Raw genomic sequence first — 25,574 nt, 5'->3', positions numbered from 1 at the left:
GAATTAAAAAGTCTGGTGAGGACTGGAGCTAGTGTAGCACAGAAAGTATTGTAAAAGAGAGCGATGAAGCCACCAGGGCCTTGAGTCTATGGCAGCTTCAGTCATGCTACCACCAAGACAATATCCTCCAGGCAGATGGGGTGAGCTTAGGTATTGGCCTGCTGCTGAGTCAGGCAGGAAGTGTGAGTCCTCCACAGGTACCTCCTGCACGTCTTGTGTCTCATATAGGGACTAATACAAGTCCTGAAATGTCTTTGCTATCTAGCCATAGTGTGAGATGTTGAAACCATCAGAGGAAACAAGCTTTTCAATCCTCTTTGCCTGGCATTCACTCCGAAGCTTATGTGCTAGTAGCCTCCCACATTTGTCCTGACCCGGGAAGAACATGTTTTAGTCAAAGCAAGGCATATTCCACTGTATCCATGTCTAAGCCACATGTCTAAGTTGGGACGAACAGATTCAAGGTACCGCCAAACTCTTGGAGTCTCACCGAACTGTCTTGGCCCTTGCCAGGTTGAGATTCTCCCCTACCCCCCACACTTAGCACTGCCTGATCTGGGGTGCTAAGGTGTCTGGTGCAGCTTGTTTAAAAAATTCTTCCTGATTCGCATTAGGTGCATATGCTTCTGATTTGCATTAGGAAAGTATACTGAAGCAATTTTAAGGCAAAGTCACCCACCCTCCCCCACCTGAGCACACAGTGGCAGCAATCTCTCTCGAATCGCAGTCACTTTACTTCCGACCATTCACTTAAAGAAGTGTGCAAACGGGATGACCACCCCACTCCCATGAGTTAGAGGAAAAGTGCTGGTGGGGGTCATAGTGGGATTTAAGCTTATGCCAGTCATGAACCAACAGGTGGGTCTCCTCAAGGAGGCTTATGTCCTCTGTACTGATTTCCAGGAAGGTAAGCACTATCTTCCGCTTAGCTTGATTGATGAGGCCTCGAACGTTGAGGCTGATGCTCTTTAGGTCAGATTGGTTGGGGATGGGTGAATACATATGTTATACCCTGCTCTCTGGGTTGTGGTTGAGTGCTGTGATCTGGTGGAGGGGGAGTGGTCAATGTGCATGTATTACGGTCCAGGGCCCTGAGGAATCTATGCATGAAGGTGTGAGTAGTCTACTCTGGTAAAACCCCAACAAACAAAATAATAGCCTAAACAATACAACATAGTCCAGCCTATACAGCCCTCTAAGGTTGTCCTGTGAATAGATCCGGGGCAGAGGATGGGACACACAGCTGCCATCAATGGATCGTACATGCTCCGACTCCTCTGCCACCCTCCACATCCATTACAGGGAGAGGGCCCATGCAGTGTTTAGGGCCCTCAATTAGTGTCCTATGTGCCACTTCAATCTAAGCTCACTCTCTCTAAGACTCCTGCAAGAATGTCAATGGCTGCTTGGCTCTCTAGTGTGATAGTCTAAGGGCCTGGAGGTGGCTTCCCAGTTTGCTGATACTGGTGCTTTTGTCTCTCGCCAGTCAAGGGGGATCTGTGCGGAGCTGTGCTCTGCCTCATCTGGGAGGTTCAGCACGTGTCACACTCCCATTATCGTTTTCAGGTGATGCACAGAATCCTTCCAGCACAGGGTTAAACAGAATGGGTGGCCCCACCTGTAGGAGAGTCCTTTGCTACAAAGGAATTCTGCTATGGGATGAAAGATTCTGCACTTCTGGAGTGTCAGGGTGGAAATGTCTTTGCACAGAGCAAGTTTGTGAGCCCAGAACTAGACTGGGCGGAAGCCTCACACTCTGCACACAATGTTTCCTTTAAGCTGAAAGTTGTGGATACAAGCGAGGATGTCCTGTGGTTATGTCACTCTTGCACCAGTGCTGTTTACCCTGTCCCGTTGTATGCAGTTCTTTTGAGTAGTCTAAAGTCTGGCGAAAGACAGTCATGACAGTCTGATATATCCAAACTCTCATCCCCCTGCGGAGCCCCCCTGGATCTGAATGCAATTCCAGTGGGAGCTGTTCCTGTAGGTGCATGGGTCTGTAGGTGTGTCTGCTGCTGCTCCTGTAGACATAGGACCTCCTGCCTCAGATGTTCTAGCTGCTTGCCTCTCGTCGTCTCATTATCCTCTACTGTTGAAACCCTACTCCACCTTCCATCAGGTCATGCTTCGCATATGCTGTGAAAACTCGCACTTAACCTGATGAATTTTCTCACAAAAAGAGGTGAAGAGTGTCTCTATAAAGGACCTCATTAGTGGGGGACTCTCCCTCACCTGCTTCGTCGTTATGGCTGGTGGGGACTGATTGTCCTCAATGGTACCTGTAGAGCAGGTGACCATATCTTTCAAGGTACGGTTGTTCTTTCCCCAGGGCCAATGACATACTGGGCTACCACTTTTAGGGCCAGATTACTCTCTACAGATAGGTGCTAAGAGGATGGGTCACAGGCTTTGATCCTTGTCTGCCAATACTTCCACTGTGTCCCCTATATTTGGCCTACAGCTTGCTGCGTTGGCGTGTACCTTTCATTACTGAGCACCCAGCCAATCCGAGTCTTGAGGCAGGGAAAGTTTGGGGGGTTGCAAAAATGGCACCTTTTGGACACCCACTCAATAAGTGTTTATGCAGGCTCCAGGCTGCCAGGTATTGAGGGATTCAGTAGGCCTCCCCGGCGTGTGCGGCGGTAAATGCCTGCTTGGCACTGTGAAGGTTTCACATATGCACCCTCTCTCAATAGTGGCCCCTATAAGGACCCCACACAACCTTGCATCTGCCGCTGCTTGCCAGGATCCCGATCTCTCACCTCTCAAGGGTCATGGCTCCAGTCAGTATGCAGCCTCTGTTTGCAGAATCAGCCTGCCACTCCTCAAGAGCACTCCTCCTTACCCCCGGCCGCTGTTGTCACGACTCTGCTGCCCACGGCATGTATCACACAACCAGGCCATGCTGCTTCTTGCCAGTGGCAGCCATGGGGTGTCCCAGGCATCCTAGGCAGACAGCGCTCTACCTCACGCCATCTGCCATTTTGTGCTGTGCAGTCTCTGAGCGGCACTCCCAGGCAGCCAGCATTCCATGGCCTCATGCAGTGCCAGAAGGAGTCCACCGATTCCACACTTAGCTAGCCAGTGCTGGGAGGGTTCCTGTGCTGATCCACTGCTTTGTTGGGTTTCGAAACTGGCTGAGACAGGCTCATGTTGTGGTAGGCAGCCAGAGGAGCCAAGCAACGTGTCTCACTCGGTCACCATCTTCGTCCAACCCCCTTTAGTTCATTTTTAAATATGCACAGGGTCACATTTTCCTTTTAAATTTAAGGGAAGCCTATGTTTATTTTACAATATTATCATCAGCCTGCAGGCAGCAGGGCCTGATAATGAGAAGTGTTCAGTTGGCTTTATGACACTGGCTGGCGCACAGAGGTGAATAACTGAAGCACTGAGATAATTAACTCTTAAATAAAAGTCCTTGTCAACTCAATATTATAACATGAGAACAAGATGTGTCTGAATGCCTTTAAATGGGAGAAAACTGAAATGAAAAGTTACCTTTTGATTAAGTTAAATCTTAATACCATTTCAAAGCATCACAGTTTCAAACAGCATGCCTCTTGCTCCCAGTAGCCATTAAACACTGTGCCATCTTTATAACTGAAAACTATAGTGATTACTTTTTAAATGGGAGAAATTTAAAGTGAAGAAAAATATTTCTAAGAAACACTGTCTTCATGTTTTTCTCCACTTTCAATTAAGTCAATTATGCTGTACTGTTTTATGAAGCATGTTTCTTCACTTTAAATTCTTCTCATTTAAATAAATGGATGTATTGTTCTGCTATTATTATGGCACTGTGTCTAGTGGTCAGTGGGAACAAGATGCCTGCTGTTTGTAAATGTGACACTTTGAAATGGGAGAACATTTAAATGATGAGTTTTACAGAATCCATATAAACATACACACAGCAGGTATCTTGCTCTGGAGTGGCTGTTAGACATGGTGCCATAATTATAACAGAAAAATACAACCATTATTTGAAGTGGGAGATATTTTAGTGCACTTTACAATTCTCACGTTTAAAAAAATAAAAAATAAAACAGTTATGTTTGTGATATAAATGTAAAGGTGCCACATATGGAGAAAGGTATGTCGTGTGCCACAAGTACATACGACACAGGCTCTCAGTCACATACACATATATCCAATATGTACACATGTTCACATACCCACAAAGACCAGGGTCTTACTGACACATATGGCAGCTCAGTCGTAGTGTCCCTAATCAAAGTATTTTGTTCAAATCATAGTATCTGATGTACAAGTTACTTACCTTCGGTAACTAAATATATGGTAGAGACGTATTCTAGTTGCAGATTCCTTACCTTTGAATACATACTGAGCAATACTATCCCCGGTGGTGGGCCTGCGAACTAAGATCACACCAAAAAGTCCTGCAGGACCGAATGGCTAAAGTAGCTGTCCCTTCGGACCAGATTGTCCAGGCAGTAGTGCCTGGTAAAAGTGTGCAGAGATGCCCACGTTGCTGCCTGACAAATATCCAGGACTGCAACGCCCCGTGCTAGGGCTGTGGTAGCAGCAGTCGCTCTGGTGGAGTGAGCTCACAAACCTTCAGGGGGTTGCTTATTAGCCAGAGCGTAGCACATTTTGATGCATAAGAGTACCAATCTTGAAACAGTACTCTTCTGCACCACCTTCCCCTTCTTTGCACCCACATATCCCACAAAGAGTTGATTGTCCAACCGCAAGTCTTTGGTACGATCAAGATAGAACACCAACGCTCTTTTTGGGTCTAGATGGTGGAGTCTCTCCTCTTCATGAGAGGGATGTGGGGGTGCATAAAAGGTAGGCAACGTGATGGACTGTCCGACATGGAAGGATGTCACTACCTTAGGTGAAAAATAAGCCCTTGTGCGAAGCACCACTTTGTCAGTGTGTATGGCAAGAAACGGTGGCTTAGAGGACCGAGCTTGGAGTTCACTAACTCTGCTGGCAGAAGTAATGGCCACTAGAAAGACAGTCTTTATAGTTAAGAGCCTTAGAGGACAGATGTGAAGTGGTTCAAACGGGGTACACATAAAGTAAGTTAAGACCAGGTTGAGATCCCATTGGGGCATGATGAATGTGATAGGAGGAAAAAGATGTGTGAGGCTTTTAAGAAACCTCCCAACTATGGGAGATTTAAATAAGGAAGGCTGATCAGGTAACCTTAAGAAAAGCAGTGATAGCAGAACGATATCCCTTTAGAGTGCCCAAGGTGGAACCCTGCCGGGCAAGAGAAAGAATAAGGAGAAGAACTTGAGAGAGAGGAGCAGTTAGAGAATCAACAGAATTGTCAATGCACCATGCCACAAATTTCTTCCAACGACAGGCGTATACAGTTTTGGTTGAGGGATGCCTGGCCGCCAAGATAACGTCACAGACTTCGGGTGGCAAGTCGAAAGACTTCAACTGTTGCAGCTCAATTGCATGCAAGAAGTCGCAGAGTTGACAGGTTCAGGTGGAGGACCTTCCCCTGCTGCTGTGACAGAAGATCATCTCGAAGAGGCAGTCTGATCGGAGGAGCTATGGCCAAGTTCAAGAGCTCGGGATATCAGACTCTCCGTTCCCAGTCCGGAGCCACCAGTATTACTTGGGCCCAGTCTTGCCTGATCTTCTTCAAAACTCTGGGCAGAAGTGATATTGGTGGGAAGGCATACAGGAGGCCTGAGTTCCACTCACAACGAAAAGCATTGCAGAGCGAGTACCGCCTTGGAAACTCCAACACGCAAAACAGCTGACATTGCACGTTCTTTACAGAGGCAAACAAGTCTAACCAAGGTTCTCACCACTGCAGGAAGAGGCCTTGCACCACCTCCGGATGGAGATGCCATTCGTGGTCGACCATGCATCGTCGGCTGAGTTCGTCTGCTCTGGCATTCAAGGAGCCTGCCAGGTGTTGAATCACCAGGGAAATGCCCTGATGTTCCAACAAGTCCAGAGACGAAAGGCCTTTTGACAAAGAGTCCACGATCCCACTCCACCTTCTTTGTTGCAATACCACATGGCGGTGGTGTTGTCTGTGCTTTCCCCTTAAGGGAGGGAAGAAATGCCTTCAGTGAAAGCCGAATCGCTCGGAGCTCCAGATGACTGATATGGAGACCGGTTTCCGCCAGAAACCAGATACCTCTGATCTCTGCCTCTCCCATATGGCCACCCGATCACAGAAGTGAGGCATCTGTCGCGATCATAAGAGCTGGTTGGGGAAAGTAGAGGGATCTGCCCTTGACCCAATCCTGATTCATTAACCACCACTGCAGGTCTTTCGCAGTTCCTTCCGAGATCTGGACCTTGTCAGAGAGATTCCCCTGATGCTGCGCCTACTGGAACTTCAGGTCCCACTGCAGAGCCCGCATATGCCATCTGGAATTTTGAACCAGCGGGATGCAGGAGGCCATGAGGCCCAGCAGCCTCAGAGTCATTCCCACCGAAATCCAGGATAGAAGCTGAAATATCGGTTTCATAGCCCAAATATCCTGGACTCGCTTTTCGGGAGGATATGCCCGAAACTGCACTGTGCCCAGAACAGCTCCAATGAAAGGTAGCATCTGAGAAGGAGTCAGGTGTGACTTCGGCACATTGATAGCGAACCCCGGTGAATGCAAAAGGTTTGCCATAGTCTGAAGGTGGGACACAACTGTTTGGGGCGAGATTGCCTTCAACAGCCAATTGTTGAGGTAGGGGAAGACTGGGACCCCTAAACTGCGCAGATGAGCTGCCACCACTACTACCATCACTTTCGTGAACACCCGAGTGGCACTGGTAAGGCCAAAGGGTAGCACGGTAAACTGAAAGTGCTTGTAACCTACCACGAATCGTAGGTAACACCGGTGGGCCGGCAAGATGGGAATGTGGAAGTATGCGTCTTGCAAGTCCAACGCTACCATCCAGTCTCCGGGATCCAGGGCAGATAGGACCTGAACCAATGTCAACATTTTGAACTTCTCCTTTTATAGGAAGAGATTGAGGGACCGAAGATCTAATGTAGGTCAAAGACCTTTCTCCTTTTTTGGAACCAGAAAGTAGCAGGAATAGCAACCACAACCTACTTCTGGCAACGGAACCCTCTCTATAGCTCCTTTGGCCAAAAGGGCTTGGACTTCCTCGCGGAGAAGCACCATATGATCCTCCGATATTTGACTGTATGAAGGTGGCATGGCTGGAGGAGATGTCTCAAAGGGGAGGGAGTAGCCCCTTCGGACAATTTGGAGTACCCGCCTGTCTGAGGTAATGGCTTTCCATTGGGGCAGGTGAATGCGTATCTTGCCTCCTACTGGCTCCTGATGTACCCGCGGACTAGGAAGGCTTGGAGGCTGAGGAGGGGGTGGGGGTGGACTGGGCAACCAGCTGGCTCCCTGATCCCCGGGAATGTGGGATCCCGCGTCAGGGGCTGTACAGCATGCGCAGGTCTGTGGCCAGGTGGAAAAGGACGCAGTTGCATGCCCCTTCCGTAGCCATGAAATGGGCGAAAGGCGGACTGCTGGCGTCTAGGTGCGGCCGCGAGGCCAAGGGGCCGTGGCTCGGGAATCCTTAAAGCACTCAAGCCTCGTTTCCGAAGAGACGTGTGCCATCAAAGGGCATGTCAATCAAGGATTGCTGGACATCTCCCGAAAAGCCAAACGTTCTCAGCCAGACGTGGCGTCTCATTGCCACCGTCGATGCAACTGATCTGCCCCGAGGGAAGTCGGTCTTATCCAGTCCACAATGAATCATGAACTTAGCTGCATTCCTCCCATCTGTTACGGCTTGGGACAGGACAGTCCAGGCCTCCTCCGGAGAATAGCGGCCCAAAAGGCATGCGGTGTTCACGGACGCTAGACTGTTGGAAGAAAACAACTTCTTCCCCAAATTATCCAGTCTTTTTGGTTCCCTATCCAGGGGTGCCGCAGGGAATGCGCCAGATGAAGAAGAAGCCTGGATGACAAGGGTCTCAGGCGTGGGGTGTTGGGTCAGGAATTTTGGGTCTGACTGCGCAGGGCAATGGCGGCAGGCAATCGTCCTATTCACAGGAGCCCCTGTGCTGGGTCTGGACCAAGTACCCAAAAGGACATCTGTCAGTGCTTCATTGAAGGGTAAAAGGGGCTAAGAAGAGGAAGACCCCGGATGAAGCACGTCGGTTGGGATGTTAGGCCTAACCTCCACAGAAGGAAGCTCTTGGTCCAAGACCTCAGCCGCCCTTCTCACCATCACAGAGTAAGAAGCACCCTCCTTCGTAGCCACGCTTGGAGGAGAGAGCATACTAGTGTCAGGGGAGGTGTCTAGTCCACTGGCATCACCCAAATCCTGCACCCAGTCCATTTGTGGGTCAAGCTGGTATTCTAAAGGATCCAGCGACCCCTCCATTCTCTCCCCGTATCCATACCCACAAGAATAAGGGTCTGGATCAACTCTGGGCCCAGGAGAGCCCATAGAGAACGGAATCGGCGTCGATCGACGCTGTTCCGGCTCCGGGTCGTCGAGTATAGGATCGACGTCGATTGTGGGTGCAACCGACGTCAGGAGCATCAACTTGTGAGCCAATGCCGGGGAAGGTAGCTGTGGAACGACTGGCGTTGGGACGGATCCGCGATTGGATCCAAAGGGGCCCTTTGGAGCCAAAGCTGAAATCAAAGGGACCCCAACTGACTCACCTGTGCCCGAAGGCTCCGAAAGTGGGTCGGACCATCTAAAAATGAGGTGCATGGCCTCGTACAACTCGGAGTTGGGCGGAGGTGGCTCCGGCTCCTGAGAAGTCGGGAAATTGCAGAGCCGACCCAGAAGAAGGCTCTATTGACGGAGGCCTAGAGCGTCAACGCTCTTCCTGTGTCGTATCATCCGATTGACGGAGTGAAGTCAAAGAACGCTTGTCTTTCTTCTGCTTCTTCTTTTTGTGACCCGAATGTCCTGATGAATTGGAGCACGAAGAGTGGTAGTGACTCAGCGGCCGATCTCAAGACCTTCGTCTCGAACGAGATCGTGATCGCCACAGAGTCAAGTGTCGGGCCACCATGAGTTCTAGGGACAGCTCCCTGAAAGCCTTCGGGTTCATGGCCCGACACTTGGAGCACGACTTCAGGTCGAGATCGTGCTCCAAACACCATAGGCACATGAGGTGCGAATCTGTCACAGACATAGTTTGGTGACAGGAGTCGCAGGGCTTGAATCCGGTCTTGCGGGACATCCCTCAATGCATCCCCGAAGTCGTAAAAACTACGACAAAAATGTCGACGTAGTCAAAAAATTACTGAGGTAGCTCTTCTCCGGATCTGTGTGTAGGCTGGCGTGGAAAGAAAAGAACTGAGGTCGGTGAGCCGGGGTGGTGCCTATATACGACCGCAACGTCATCACAGTGAGTACGACGCCAATGACGCCCGCAGAGTTGTCCGACACCACCTGACGGCGCGCAGGGGTACTGCTCGAAGAAAAATTCTCTGGATCCAGTCTGCCGCCTGGGGAAATTCAAAGGTAAGGAATCTGCAACTAGAAGTCTCTATCAGATTCTATGTACATTAGGCGTAAAGTCAATGTAGCTGGGCATGGGGAGTCTATTATCAATGCTCAAGTTGCTCAGCCTTCTGTAGTTCACAATTATTTTTACTGATCTCACTACAAAAATGATTGGAGATCCCTGCTCTAAAATAATCTCTGTAACTCAAACTCTTTGAAGTGCATCAAAAAGGGAATCAATAGGGGAGGCAAGCAGCCGTCTAGTTCCTCTCAGTAGGGGAGGAAAGCAGCCACCTAGGTCCTCTAAAGTAGGACAAAGTCGAGAAAATTCAGAAAACTATTACAAGCACTTTAATAAATTACAAAGTAGCCCTTCATGTGTAATGTGCATCCAAAGACTTCTTTATTCCACAACTTCTACAGTTGAATCTAGCCAGCTAACACATCTTTTGTAATCTGGAATTCGCCAATGACGTCCTCAGGGCTGTTTATAGCTCCAGTGAGCTATTATTGCATGATTCATGTTCCATGCATTTCTTTTGTATACACATGAGTATGTTCAATATGTTAATTAACAAATTGTGTGGTCGATAGGCTATAAGCCCAGCAGTAGGTCCGACATGTATGCGGTCCCCGTGGGATGTGGGGAAGAGTGGGGGAGAGAGAGAGAAAAGAGGAGAGAACAAAGGGGAGTACAGGCTGTCATGGAAGATGGGAGCTAGTGATTGGTCATCTTCGGTCCTGCTGGATGAAACTGTGGAATATATCACTATGAAAGTGAATGTAGGTATCAAAGACCTTAAAAGCAACACCCCCAGCAACTGCCCTTGGAAGAACATATGTTTAGTAATTAAAGGATTAAAAGTACTTCTAACAATTACTGTCACTGAGAAATATAAAAAACTACTTGCTTTACTCTGTCATCTGGCTGCCAAGTCAACAAGGATGAGCAAATAACGAACTGTTGAGCATGTATGTACCAAATGCTATAATTCAAGCTATTTCGAGAGGTCGCACACAGCACTCCTAACCACATTTACTTTCATTTGGTTACACCTAAACACGGCAAATATTATATGAAGATAAGGAAAGAAAAAGATAATCCAGAGCTACAAGCATTACAAAGATTGGTGTAAAATATTTCAATACGCCCTCTAGCTTGATCTCTTCGAAGAGGGCTCATTCCTACATTACATTGCTACAATGTAGGGCATATTCCTAAGCACTGCACCAACCTCATTTCAGCCAGTTGTTAATGGTTCTTTACCATTAAGGCCATCATCATGAGTGGCCCGCTAATGTAGCAACTAATTCGGAATCCAGTGGTACAATTACTTGATGGAATGCTAACTCTGAGTGCATAGAAATAGGGCCATTTTGAGTTGAGAACCCCAAGGGTCCACTAAGAAAAGGGAAATTACTGGGGAAATTTAATCTACCACAGTAGTTCTTCATTTTTAAACGGCCCCCACTGAATATTTACTGCAAGCCAGAGACCCCACCTAAGCAAGTTCGATGTTTTAAACCTCAAACAGATAAAAAAAAAAAGTATACATCAAATACACAAATTATGAAATATTTAATAAAATGTACAAACCGAAAATATGCCAAATTGAAATTTACATTTTACTGGGAAGGTTAGAGCTTTTTCAAATGTATGTTTATATCTAAGGCGAAGCAACATGTTAGACGCTAGCATATCACTTTTTTCCCCTCTTAATGCATGCTTTCTTTTGTTAACACATACCAGACTTTTAGCTAAGGCCACCGATCACTCATACTAGATTCAATTTGCTATACTTGCACTGCTCCCACAATTCAATGCCTCTTTATGTATATACACTTTATTAATCTAATCTGATAATTGTAATTAGATTTCTAAACAGTTGGGGACCTCCTCAGTAGGTGTCACATACCCCTGGGTCAACAGGTCCCCTATAAGCACTGACCTACATCCAATTCCACCTGTAATTCCCCAATCGTGCCTGCATTTTTGCCTGGAGATATCTGCTGCTTTAAAAAAAATTGGTGTCCCTGAGAGAAACTATCCAGGCCTACAGATTTAACATGCAACCTGTAATACCGACAGACCAGTAACTTCTATTACAGGCCACCAGCAGAGCCCAATGAACTCAACAAAGAGGCCTTAAAATGTAAAAGAGTAAAGATGAGTACTGTTTAGTAAAACAGTTATTTGTACAAGAAAGCGTCCACCTTTCCACTTTTCGTTTAACAGAATACTGGTGTAAACCCTGTCTAAAATATCCAGACAGTCCATTGAAATGGTAATGCTGAATTCTTGGTTTAAAGAAAGCAGCTCAGAAGGAGATGAAAGATATATGATCTTTTAAGCAAAATTTATTCTGAGCTGTACAAAAAGGTCAAAATGGACCTCATTACAAGACAAAAACAAAAATAAATAAAATTGTCAATTGCACAAAACTCCAACATCAGTCATCTTAGTAACATATGGATAACAGTTAAACTCCAATACCAACTGGTACAGAAGGTCTGTGTAAATATTTCCCTAGAATAAAAGGCAGAAATACCTAAGGGCAGAATTATTAAAGACACTTAGAACTCTTTAGCAAAGAGTGAATACCAATTCAAAAGTTGTTAAGAAAACCTAATAACCAGAAGCCTCAGTTTGGACTCTTGTGAGAATGGCAGATCCCCCCACCGTTTCTTGGACTTAATACATACCTTTAATATTATTAGCTAAGCCACCACTAAGTGATGTTGGTATCCGATTCAGCACATCGCCTTCACCGGTGCTGCTAGCATTCTGAAGATCTCCTCTTTGTACTTCCCCATGCACAGACCGAAGCTCCACTGTAACCTCTGTGTGGACGTTAGAGTCAGAGGCTTGCTGCCTTCGTTGGCACAGCACTGGATTCTGTGGCACTAAAAAGGCACTAGGATCAAAACCCTTCCTTGGAAACTTTACAATTTTTTGTGACTTGATCCATCGACCATTTACAAACTGAAATCTCTTCAAGTGAATTATCTAATGGGAGATGGGAAGAAAAATAACACTTTAAGCATATATTGAATGCAATCATGGTACAATCAAGTGCAATATTAGCTACACAATAAATGGTGTGTGAACAGTAAAAATACGTCATGAGAGAACAAACAAAACTTACGGCAAGCACATCAAAAAATTGGGTAGCTATGACTTTGTGCTGCAAAAATAATGATTACTTCAGAGTTCATTTTCAATATTGTTCTGCACATTTAAATAATGTCTTCACCAAATAGAAGTAAAAATATTGTCAAATTAAAGTTCATAGTGTACCTATTTATATTCAAGACTAATTATTACAGGCGCGTTACTTTCTTCTGATGGATAGTCGATCTTCCTGTAGATTCCGGATTTGAAGTTTCACCTCGGCGTCAGACTGCCATAATTTGGTTTATAGAGGCATACACATACATACACTCAAGGCTTCGGTTGGGCATAACTTCTTCCCCATTCCTCAGAGGCAAAGATAAAATGACAGCCAAAATTAAAATGGTAAAAAAACTTTACCAAAGAAGTGAAAACTTCCTCAGACTCTAGGACGCAGGTGAGCAGTAAGGTATCTGTATGAAAATATTGTACCCATTAGAAACTAGAGGATATGTAACGGGTTCCCTCAATGGCTACTTCTTCCCACAGAGTTAAATCTTTGAACGACTCTAATAGCAATGATCACATCAGCAGGATGGTATGGAGAACACAAACAACTCATGCAAAATAGGCCTCGCTTCAGAGTCTCCACAGGGGTATACTGGCTGTTTAAGGCCCTGAATCCAAGTTATAGCCCTGGGCTGCAGGTGAGAACCAATAACAAGAGAAAAGGCATTTAACAACAGGTATAGTCTGAAGCAGAAGACCTATGAGGCAATAAGAACATTCCACCCGCTAAGGGTAGAATGTTTTAAACTAAAAAGGGAGAAAGATGAAGACAAACAAAGGAATGCCGGAGCTCCAAGCTTATACCAGTCAATACAAGCCCAGAACTATTCCACTGTTTTAGGAGCTCTCAACATTCCAATGTTCAAATATGGCCTTGTAGCCTGCTGTAGCGGGCTATACTGGCCATTAAAGGCCTGCTCCAGGTTTAAAGGCCCAAGCTGAAGGGGAGGGACTTTAACAAGAGAGTGGGACTTTAATGCCAGTATAGCCCAGCTACGAAAGGCTATAAGGCTTTCAGAACATTCCGTTACTAGAGTGCAGAATGTTCTGCTAAATAAAACTAAAGCCTCACAGAGCCAGAGGAGACTGAAATCCCCTCGGGCTTCGTGAGTCCTTTGTTCACAGCAACAGCTGTGAACAAAAACAATGGAATGTTGGTGCTCTGGGCTTCTACCAGCCATTAGAAGCCCAGAGCACTCCACTATTTTCAGTGGAGCTGCAACATTTATTATCGTTTCGTTGTTAAAGGGCCTGGGCCATGGGGGATGGTGGGGATGAGGTGGAGTGCACTGTGCACTCCCCTCTGTGCACATGTGTGTTTGGCAGGCTGTCTCGGGTGGGCCAAACACACCTGCGCACTGTGCTATCTCCAACCTGGCACTGTGTTGCTGGCCTGGAGAGAGCAGGCACAGGCTCCCAGTCTGCCTTGGAGTGCCCTTTGGAGTGCCCTGGCTGGACACGCTGGCCAATCCAAACATTGCTTTTATGCAGCGTTAGGACTGGCCACAGGGCAGGCTGGGAGCCTGTGCCTGCTGAGGGGACGAAGGAGTGGCACGGCGTAGCACAACAGGTATGTTTTTATTTTATTACGACGACACCCTCCCACCCCCACCTCTCTCTCCCCCCCCTACCACCCCTTTAAAGCCCCTGCGAGCCACGACTGGTGGAGCTCCCAACATTCCAATGTACTAAGGTTTATTTGCTCCTAGAGTGGAATGGTTCAAGACGGTCAATCAGAATTCTCCATTTGCTGGCTGTAAAGTTGCAGACCTGCAAAGGGAGCACTCTGTGGCTGGCCAACTCCCAGGACTCCTTATATGTGAAAATACTGAGTGCTACTGGTGGGAAGCCTCTCAGTTGATTATTTGGCTAAAAAACATCTTCATCCTTCAGAAGTGCTCGCTCAGTCTCTTCAAAAGCAGCGGCTGGTACACAGATAGCTCCATGCTCCTCTTGTTTTTGGTGAGAGTGAAGGCCAAACAGCTAAAGGCTGGAACCCACTAGTTAAGAGGCTAAGAGAGCCCTTGTAGTGGACAGTGCCATTCTTTTCACCCAGACATTAAGATGACAGGATGTTTATGCTTCCATAGCCCTCCCTATTTTGGCTGGGATTTCGGGGTAGGCCTTACTTCCCACACCTGCAGGGCAGTAAAAGCTACTTATTACCCACTGTTATGCACCCTCATATGAGACTTAGTTCAATAACTACAGGAAAGATAATTACCAGTTCTTTTCCGCAGGTGCAGCCAACACTTTAATAAAGCTAGGAAGTGACAACCAAGTTGCCTTCTTTTAGAGGTCCTGACAGTGCAAGGACCACTGTCTTGCTTCTAATTAGATTAAACCCTAGACATCTGCAAATTGTTCACCCCATCACTGCTGTCCTGGTCTGTGCCATGGAAAAGCCACAAACAGTTGGTCGTGTAATCTGTAGTTCACAGATTAGATCCCTGTAAAATGTAAACAGTCTCTTTCTTTACAGAGTTGAACAGTAGGTAATGAAATCTTCACAGGTACATGGAAAGGCAACATCAATTTATAAAGAAAATTTGGGTTGACCCTTACAATGACCTCGTCAGGAAGCAAGGTCACAAACTTTCCTATGTCAATTTAGGGCTGTGAAAAACAGTTTTTAAAACGAGGAGCCAAAGTAAATAATAAAGAATGCCATTACCAAATTGAAGTCTCACATTTCTGTGGATAGACATTTGTTAACCCCACAGAAGAAACAGATTAGAAAGGAATCTTCAAGAATGACGCTTTAACAGGCTGTCATCTGTGCACAGATAGCACAGCCACTTATGGGGTGCCACCTAAATTCTTATAATTCAGTTGTGTGCTAAAGGGCACTCCCCTATTCTCTTTGGGTAAAGTGTACAAGGTTTTTAGCTTTGTGTTTTATGTTTAAATTTTGGTTCAACTGTAACTTTTGTTTACAGCATGACACCAAGGTTAGAGGAGCTGTCAATTTACTAGGCTGAAATCCACATATTGAATGAATAATGGCCTTTCTTAATATAGCTTATAAATAAGGCTCCCGGTATTCAGTTATTTACTTATTTTTACAGATAAATACAGACAGAAAACCATGTATTTTCCTGTCTGTATTTATTTTTAAATGTGGATAAAAATGGAAACTGTGTTGTTTTTTGAGTGCTTTAAAATGCCACCAAACATGACTGCCAGGCCCCTAGCAATGTGGATTGACAGGTATGGGGGAAATAAAGGGATTTTAGTAAAGTGCCTTAAACAGCAGTAGATATGCACAACCTTGATACTAAAATGTGAATATTTTCTCATAAGTGCATATTTTATCATCTTAGTGTGCTTATATCACTGAAACCTAACAAGAATTCAGGCCCATTTTTTCAGTTAAATACATGTAGATATATACCCGCTCCACTTAATTTTTTGAAAAAATCCAAAATAAATATGAATAAATACAAATGGAGAAGTCAAAAAAATAATAACAATAATAACCATAAAACCAGGAGCCCTATTTATGAATGTACATATTTCCCTAAGTCATTACTTAGTAAGATTTGCCATATGGGCTGTGTGGCTAAGTGATTTAACTTCAGTGCTGCATCAGCTGACTGATCATAGGTCCCAGAAGATAGTAGGCGCATTGCAGGGGGACTATGACTCTCTTGCTGGAGGTAGACGTTGACATTGAAGAGGTGTACAGGGAAAGCTAGGCCTGGGTGGCATTAAATCACAAAACTATGCATCCTTGTTTTTGAAGAAGCTTCCATTTTAGTACTGCCCAGGGTGCTACCCAGCTGTGGTGCCAGCAGTGGTCAGGTTCTGTTGGTCACAGTAAAGGGTGAAGAATAATGTGGTACCACTAAGCCGAGTGGGTATGCCAGCAACAACAGAAAACTTCACCTCCTTTCTTAAGCCCATGCGCAGGCCGGGAGGGATAAGAAGTAAAATGGAAGAAATCAGTAGGTCCATCACTGCTCTAACCCTGCACCTACTCTTGATTTTTTACTCTGGACTTTGGGAGCATCTCCATGGCTGGTGACACCAGCTCTTTCACTCTCTTACAGAACCAGTGGATGATGGTCTTGCTTAAGGAGACTGATTCTGCGCTGGCCCTTTAGAATGGGCACTTTGAACTTGTGTTGTTGTGCACATTCATTCTGCCAGAGGCACAAGACCTAGGTGACTAGTTAGAGAGGCAAATATAATGGCCTACTGGGGGGGATTGGGCGTGTTGAGTGCTACTATGACTCCAGATCAGACGATCACTGTAGGTGGGCACAAGGGCAAGCCCAGAGCCTCTCAATTAAGTCACTGCTAAAACCAAGAGGAATTAGTAGTGGCAGAGATTATGTGGAGGCTGAAGGAATTCCTCATCAAAATATGGAGGTCAAGGAATCACCAGTAGTAAATACTGGTGACTGGAGTCTGCCTCCAGGAGCAGAATGTTGCAAATCCTGTTGGAATCAATGAAGTGGGCCCGCGATAACAGAACTTTGACCTGCTGCTCATGTGTGGAAGGTTTATTGCCCCACATGGCTGCCCTTAGGCTGAGGGGCACCCAGTAGCCTTTTAAAAAGTCCACTGGAGTCAGAAGGAAGCACAATTCATGTGCCTGAATAGTATAGAAGGTGCAAAATCTTAAGCTCTTTTGCACACAGCTGAAGAAAGCCATGCTGAAAGCGGGTCATGCGCTCTTGGAAATCATGCCACTGTTGGAGGTAAGCGAAGGGGTTCTAGGCCTTTTAATTCCTGGTACCTATGAGAAATCTGCCCCAACCATCAGGGAGCTCAGAATCACCTCAGTACAGAACAGCTGGTGGATATCCACGCCTAGGACCACACCCCACCCCTGAAGTATGCTGGGAGTTTTGGTCAGGGAAGAGAGAAAGTGAGCAAAAAGGAGCGCGAGAAAGAAGAATGAGGCAAGAGTGACAGACTACCCCATATAAAAAGGTGACACAATATTTGAAACAAGGAATGCAGGTGTCTGCAGCACAAATTTGTTAGGAAAAATGTTGCTATACAGAGCCTGAACTGATAATACCTATAACTCACTGACTCGATGGCAGAAGTAATGACAGTAAGAAATATGGCCTTGAGGGTCAAAAGCATCACAAAACAACTGTGTACGATATACCCCATTGCAACTGATATGGACCCCGCCTGGATAGGACATGTTGCATTACGGTCATCATTAACACATTGTAGGAGGCATCACATGACTGGTGACTTATTGTTGAGTTGTATTATGGTTTACAAGAACTGAACAGTATACTCTGAGCTTGAATATGTTATCCTGTGTAACCCTGTGATGGGATCACTGTTCATATATATGCATGATGCCATTACTTCATATATATGCATGATGCCACTGCGCAGACAACTGTAATTGGGATGTTACAAAGAATGCTAATAAAAATGTAAAAAAAAAAAAAAAGAAATCAGAGAACAACTGTGCACAGGGCTGAAGGGAGTACACATCAGAAAAGTGAGGACCAACTTTAGATCCCACTGCGGCACAATGAAGAGCACAAGGAAAAACAATTGTGAAAGACCTTTCAAAATGCACTACTAAGGATGATTGTAATAAAGTGGGCCGACCAGGCAAAGAAAAAAGGCTCAATAAAAGACCTTTAACAGTACCCCCAACAAAATCTTGCTGAGCCAAAGATAAAATGAACTGAAGGACATCAGACAGTTTAGCCTGAGGATAGAGCTGCTTTTTCTCACACCAAGTGACACATTTAGATCAACAGCCAGAATAAATGTACTTTGCAGATGGTATCCGAGAAGCCAAAAATATCCACCACCTCTGTGGAGGATTAAACCATCTCAATTGATCCGACTCAGTTGTCACGAATAGAGGTGTAGATTGTAGAGGTTTCAAATCAGAACTCTGCTCTGCTTCTGGGACAGCAGGTCCTTCCAAAGTGAAAATGCCCTGCACCTCTTTTGACTGCTGAAGCATTTGTGATTGACAAGATGATGCCAGCTGGCTTCATCTGCTCTGATGGTGAGTGAACCAGCTAGGTGGCAGACAGTCATAGGGATTCTGTGAGGTTCCAGGCACCGCCACAGACTCACAGTATCTAATCAGAGGACACAATACCCTACTCCACCCTGCTTTTTGACCTATTACATGGCTGTTGTGGACTGACCTGCCACTGACAGAAGGCAGAAAAGCCTTGCGGGCAAGCCGAATGATGCACAGCTCATAAAGGTTGATTTTATGGAACAGCTCCATTGGTGAACAGAGACCTCTGATCTCCCTAACAGACACACGACCCTGTTGCCCAGAAATGACACACACATCAGTATGCTTTGGCCAGGGTAAGGAGAACGGTTTGATGCATGCCAGGTTCATATCTATGATCTACTTCTGCAGATATTAGGCTGATTTGCCTGAATGACGTGTCTGGTGCTGGGCCCACTGAAGGCAAAGATTTCAAAGGCAAGCTTGCTTGTGCCAAGGAGTATGAGGGACAAGCAGTATGCACTAGTTCAGAGCCCAAGACGCCTCAGAACCATCAAGGTTAGAACAAAGTCTGAATGTCCCAAATGTGTTGTAGGGGCAGAAAGACCTCTGTCGCCATGCCCAAGAATGCTCTTATAAACAGAATATTTTCCACAGGCTGAAGGTGGAATTTTTGCTTGTTAACATGGTGCACAGCAACAAAACAGTCACCTACAGGTGGTTGGAGGATAGGTGAGGTGAGTTTGACATTCAGGAGCAAGTTGCCAAGGTATAGGATAACCAAATCCAAAACTGCAAACACCGGCATGATATTTCTGAACACTCAAGAGGCCAAGATAAGGCCAAAAGTAAACTGAAAATGTTCTGACCCCCGCAAAGTGGAGATACGTCCTGTGGGACTACTGTATTAGCACATGGAAGCAGTTGTCTTCCAAGTCTAAGAACACTATCCAGTCTTCAGGATCAAAGGCTAAAAAGAGCCAGATCAGTGCCATCATCATGAACTTTTCCTTCCTGAGATCTAAGAACGGCTTGTTTACCTACCTTGTTGGGAACCAAGAAGTATTGGAAAAAAATAAATATCTTCAGAATCACCACAACTGTGCCCTTAGCAGATAACATTTGCACTTCTCTGGGGAGAATCTTGGCACGATATACCAACATATGGGCAAAAACTGGGGGAAGTGAGGAACTGTAGTCAAGAGGGTGTAACCAAATTAAACAATCTGATTAACCTAGTTATCTGAATTAATTGTATGCTAGAATGAAAACAATCTCGATTCAGAAACCATTCTTTTGTCATTAGTTATTAAATGAGCAGGGACCGTCAGGTACTGAGTACCTACACTTCCTTAATTTGAGTACTTACATTTTTTAATAGGGGGTTCAATAATTTTAATAGTAGAGACCTGTACTTCCTAATAACAAACTGATATTCCTGGATAGGAAACACCAGGACGTTTATATTTCTATTTAAAGCACTGTGTCAGCAATATAATACACTTAAGGCTCCCAGTTTTGCTTTTTTACTGATTTTTACAGATAAATACAGACCGAAAACAACGTGTTTCCTATTTGTATTTATTTTTAGAAGCGAAAAAATATGGAAAATTGTGCTTCTTATGGGTGACTCTCCATGCTGTTTTTCATGAATTCCATGACAACAGATGAGAAGATAGCATGGGAAGCTAAAAAATACATGTTGAGTGTAAGGAAATGCCTCCTTGGCATGGTTATCCCCTGACTTTTTGCCTTTGCTGATGCTAAGTTATGACTTGAAAGTGTGCTGGGACCCTCCTAACCAGGCCCCAGCACCAGTGTTCTTTCCCTAAACTGTACTTTTGTCTCCACAATTGGCACAACCCTGGCACTCAGGTAAGTACTTTGTAACTGGTACACCTGGTACCTAGGGCCCTGATGCCAGGGAAGGTCTCTAAGGGCTGCAGCATGTCTTATGCCACCCTGAGGACCCCTCACTCAGCAATGCACACTGCCTCACAGCTTGTGTGTGCTGGTGGGGAGAAAATGACTAAGCTGACATGGCACTCCCCTCAGAGTGCCATGCCAACCTCACACTGCCTGTGGCATAGGTAAGTCACCCCTCTAGCAGGCCTTACAGCCCTAAGGCAGGGTGCACTATACCACAGGTGAGGGCATAGGTGCATGAGCACCATGCCCCTACAGTGTCTAAGCAAAACCTTAAACATTGCAAGTGCAGGGTAGCCATAAGAGTATATGGTCTGGGAGTTTGTCAAACACGAACTCCACAGTTCCATAATGGCTACACTGAAAACTTGGAAGTTTGGTATCAAACTTTTCAGCACAATAAATGCACACTGATGCCAGTGTGCAATTTACTGTAAAATACACCCAGAGGGCATCTTAGATATGCCCCCTGAAAACATTCCTGACTTCCAGTGTAGGCTGACTAGTGTCTGCCAGCCTGCCACACACCAGACATGTTGCTGGCCACATGGGGAGATAGCCTTTCTCATTCTGTGGCTAGGAACAAAGCCTGTACTGGGTGGAGGTGTATCTCACCTCCCCCTACAGGAACTGTAACACCTGGCGGTGAGCCTCAAAGGCTCACCCCTTTTGCTACAGAGCCACAGGGCATCCCAGCTAGTGGAGATGCCCAGCCCTCCGGCCACTGCTCCCACTTTTGGTGGCAAGGCTGGAGGAGATAATTAGAAAAACAAGGAGGAGTCACCCACCAGTCAGGACAGCCCCAAAGGTGTCCTGAGCTGAGGTGACCCTTACTTTTAGAAATCCTCCATCTTGTGAGTGGAGGATTCCCCCAATAGGTTTAGGGATGTGCCCCCCTCCCCACAGGGAGGAGGCACAAAGAGGGTGTAGCCACCCTCTAGGACAGTAGCCATTGGCTACTGCCCTCCCAGACCTAAACACACGCCTAAATTCAGTATTTAGGGGCTCCCCAGAACCTAGGAAACCAGATTCCTGCAACTTTAACAAGAAGAAGGATTAGTGACCGGTAGCCCTGCAGAGAAAACGGAGACGACAACTGCTTTGGCCCCAGCCCTACCGGCCTGTCTCCCTACTTCAAAGAAAACTGCAACAGCGACGCATCCAACAGGGACCAGCGACCTCTGAAGTCTCAGAGGACTGCCCTGCAACCAAGGACCAAGAAACTCCAGTGAACAGCGGCCCTGTTCAACATCCTGCAACTTTCTTGCAACAAAGAAACAACTTTAAAGACTTCACATTTCCCGCCGGAAGCGTGAGACTTTCCACTCTGCACCCGACGCCCCCGGCTCGATCTGCGGAAAACCAACACTTCAGGGAGGACTTCCCGGCGACTGCGAGCCCGTGAGTAACCAGAGACGACCCCCCTGAAACCCCACGGTGATGCCTGCAGAAGAAATCCAGAGGCTCCCACTGACCGCGACTGCCTGTAACAAGGGACCCAACGCCTGGAACCAACACTGCACCCGCAGCACCCAGGACCTGAAGGAACCGAACTCCAGTGCAGGAGCGACCCCCAGGTGACCCTCTGCCCAGCCCAGGTAGTGGCTGCCCCAAGGAGCCCCCCCTGTGCCTGCCTGCATCGTTGAAGTGACCCCCGGGTCTCCCCATTACTTCCTATACAAAAACAGACGCCTGTTTGCACACTGCACCCGGCCGCCCCTGTGCAGCTGAGGCTGTACTTTCTGTGCCTTCTTGTGTCTCCCCCGGTGCCCTACAAAACCCCCCTGGTGTGCCCCTGAGGACGCAGGTACTTACATGCTGGCAGACTGGAACCGGGGCACCCCTGTTCTCCATAGAAGCCTATGTGTTTTGGGCACCTCTTTGACCTCTACACCTGACCGGCCCTGAGCTGCGGGTGTGGTGACTTTGGCGTTGCCTTGAACCCCCAACGGTGGGCTATCTATGCCCCAACTTTGAGACTTGTAAGTGTTTTACTTACCTTCAAAACTAACCTCTACTTACCTCCCCCAGGAACTGCTGATTTTTGCAGTGTCCACTTTTAAAATAGCTTATTGCCATTTTTACAAAGACTGTACATGCTATTGTGTTCATTCAAAGTTCCTAGAGTATCTAAGTGAAATACCTTTCATTTGAAGTATTACTTGTAAATCTTGAACCTGTGGTTCTTAAAATAAACTAAGAAAATATATTTTTCAATATAAAAACCTATTGGCCTGGAGTAAGTCTTTGAGTGTGTGTTCCTCATTTATTGCCTGTGTGTGTACAACAAATGCTTAACACTAACCTCTGACAAGCCTACTGCTTGACCACACTACCACAAAATAGAGCATTAGAATTATCTCTTTTTGCCCCTATCTTACCTCTAAGGGGAACCCTTGGAGTCTGTGCACACTATTTCTTACTTTGAAATAGTATATACAGAGCCAACTTCCTACATTGAGATTTCCCTGAATACATACATATGTTAACATATATTTGTATTTTAATGGTGATTATTACCAGTGGGTGTAATGTTTCGCTATATTTATCTGCTTAATTTGCTAAAACACGACCGGTAGCAAAGTATGGTTGCATGTTTTTCAGTTAAATAGATGTGGAAATGTACCATTTTACCACTCCATTTATTCTCAAAACACAAAATAAATATGGATAAATATCAACAGGAAGGTCAAAAAATAAATATGGTTAAATACAGATGGAAATGTTGAAAAAAATAAATATCATAAAACCGGGAGCCCTAAATGTGATACATGTGATTACCAGTTTTTCAATGTTATGTATATTTAAGAGTCTGTACATAACTACAGGCGCCATGTTGGGTGCAAGGCTCAGAAATCCAGAAAACATAAACCTTAATTTGCCAGTCATTCAATGGTGTGAGTTTTGTTACCATATGCTTGGTTTATTTCATATTTGTTTTGTCCAGGATTTAAACTTAAAGAAACGTCATAAACTTAATTCAATAAGTGCCTGTTTGAGTGTGGAATATCAGCTGAATATCTGTCATCTTGAAGTAGCTGTATGTGCGATGGTGTTAAACCTCCGCTGTTGTGGTTAATTGGCTTTGTGATTTATTATATGAGCTCTACTTTGTCATTAAAGAACTGAAAGAAGAATCTTAAGGTGAGAAGTGCTGACTGCACATGGCCCTTATGTGCTCTTTAAATTGTCTGCCCTCTGATGGACAAGGGGACCACTTTATCACTATTGCAGTTGGTAAACTTTCTTTGAACCCAAGAGGGTTTTCTCATACCTATGTCAATCCTTAGTGTGGTGGTGGTGAATTGACATACCCCACAATTTCCACATGGATGATTACCTGTAACCGAGGATAAATTGCAGTGTCTTCAGTGTGTCTTTTCAGTGTGCCAGCCTTTGCCTCATATGTAGTAACTTACCTTTTACATGGTTACCCTGCATAAAAGCAAACAAGCGTTTTCCATTCTGATACTGTTTTGTGTGTAAAATCTTGCCCCACTAGATGGCAGAGTAGTACACATCATGTGAACCTAGACAGGTTTCTGTTGCACCCCTTGCATACTTTTCAGATAGCTGAGACGTTCTGCCACTCTATGAAGTATCCAACTCTTGTACTGGGAAACAAGAGAGGAAGTAGTAGTTCTATGCTCTGTGAAACTTTGCTCCTGTAGCACTGTGGCCTTCAGTTAATCACTCACATAAGGTGTGATCTTTCTCATGCTATTGCAACTGAAAATGTAGACCAGATGCACGTATAACTGCTGCACACGTAGGCATCTCAAGAAGCTGGAGCAGGTTGGGGAATGAGTCACCTGCTGCTGCCAATAAATGGTACAATTTCTCCAAATCAGACTATGCAGGACTGATGAATAGACACCGATATCTGCCTTAGGCTTCTCAAGGAAAACATAAAACACAAAGCAGGAAACAGTCGGGAGCACACTGCCTCACACTCCAGCATGCAGTTTGCCCTGACGCATTATGGCAAAGGGAGTACGAATTTTTGCTTACTTCATCTGCAGTTCTTCACCTTAGTGGGTGCAGCTAGTGCAGTATATCTCTAGACACGTCTTTTGGGTTTAGCCCTTCATCAGTAGAGAGCAGCAGGTTTTTTTCTGGGGTTGCTGGGAAATGCTGCCAAAGTCCTCTCGGTGCCACTCAGTGGCACACACGTGTATCAACAAAAGCTCATCAGCATGCTGGTTCAAGGGAGCCTTTTTAAACAGGAAACAGTTGGGAGCGCACTGCCTCACACTCTAGTATGCAGTTTGCCCCAGTGCATTATGGTAAATGCAGTATGAATTAGTGCTTACTTCATCTGTAGTTTTTCACCTCAGTGGGTGCATCTAGTGCTGTATATCTCTAGACCAGTGGTTCCCAACCTTTTGACTTCTGTGGACCCCCACTTTATCATTACTGGAATCCAAGGACCCCCCACTGAGTCATTACTGAAAGCGGGGGGCGTAATCTGTTAATATTATTTAATTATCTACGCAGTCGCAGACTCCCCTGAGGAGGCTTTGCGGGCCACCAAGGGGTCCCCGGACAACAGGTTGGGAACCACTGATCTAGAGACGTATTTCTGGGTTTAGCCCTTCATAGATAGAGAGCAGCAGGTTTTTTTCTGGGGTTGCTATAAATGCTGCCAAAGTTCTCTCAGGTCTCAGTACACTCAGTGGCACACAGGTGAATCAACTAAAGTTCATCAGCTTGCTGGCTCCAGGGAGCCTTTTTAACCCCTTCGCTGCCAGGCCTTTTCCCCCTCAGGTGCCAAGCCTTTTTTTGGCTGTTTGGGGCAGTTCGCGCATAGGCCCTCATAACATTTTGTCCACATAAGCTACCCACGCCAAATTTGCGTCCTTTTTTCCAACACCCTAGGGATTCTAGAGGTATCCATACATATGGGGAAAAAGGGCTGCAGAAGAAGGCTTGTGTTTTTTTTCCTGAAAATGGCATCAATAAAGGGTTTGAGGTGCTAAAATCACCATCTTCCCAGCTTTCAGGAACAGGCAGACTTGAATCAGAAAACCCCATTTTCCAACACATTTTTTGCATTTTACTGGGACATACCCA

The 25,574-nt window shown here is 45.7% G+C and overlaps 1 protein-coding gene across 2 annotated transcripts in view; it reads right to left on the bottom strand.

Annotated features, from left to right (window-relative positions):
* Positions 1 to 25,574, bottom strand: part of USP32 (ubiquitin specific peptidase 32) — a 941,828-nt gene that overhangs the window by 80,146 nt on the left and 836,108 nt on the right. For both annotated transcript variants that reach the window (XM_069226537.1, XM_069226538.1), the window contains exon 31: positions 12,136 to 12,439. In XM_069226537.1, the coding sequence (XP_069082638.1) occupies positions 12,136 to 12,439 (304 nt within the window). The remainder of the gene's footprint in view (positions 1 to 12,135; positions 12,440 to 25,574) is intronic.

Source organism: Pleurodeles waltl, chromosome 3_2 (assembly GCF_031143425.1).
Source record: "Pleurodeles waltl isolate 20211129_DDA chromosome 3_2, aPleWal1.hap1.20221129, whole genome shotgun sequence".
Classification (NCBI taxonomy): domain Eukaryota; kingdom Metazoa; phylum Chordata; class Amphibia; order Caudata; family Salamandridae; genus Pleurodeles; species Pleurodeles waltl.
This window is presented reverse-complemented; position numbering and strand designations above follow the sequence as displayed.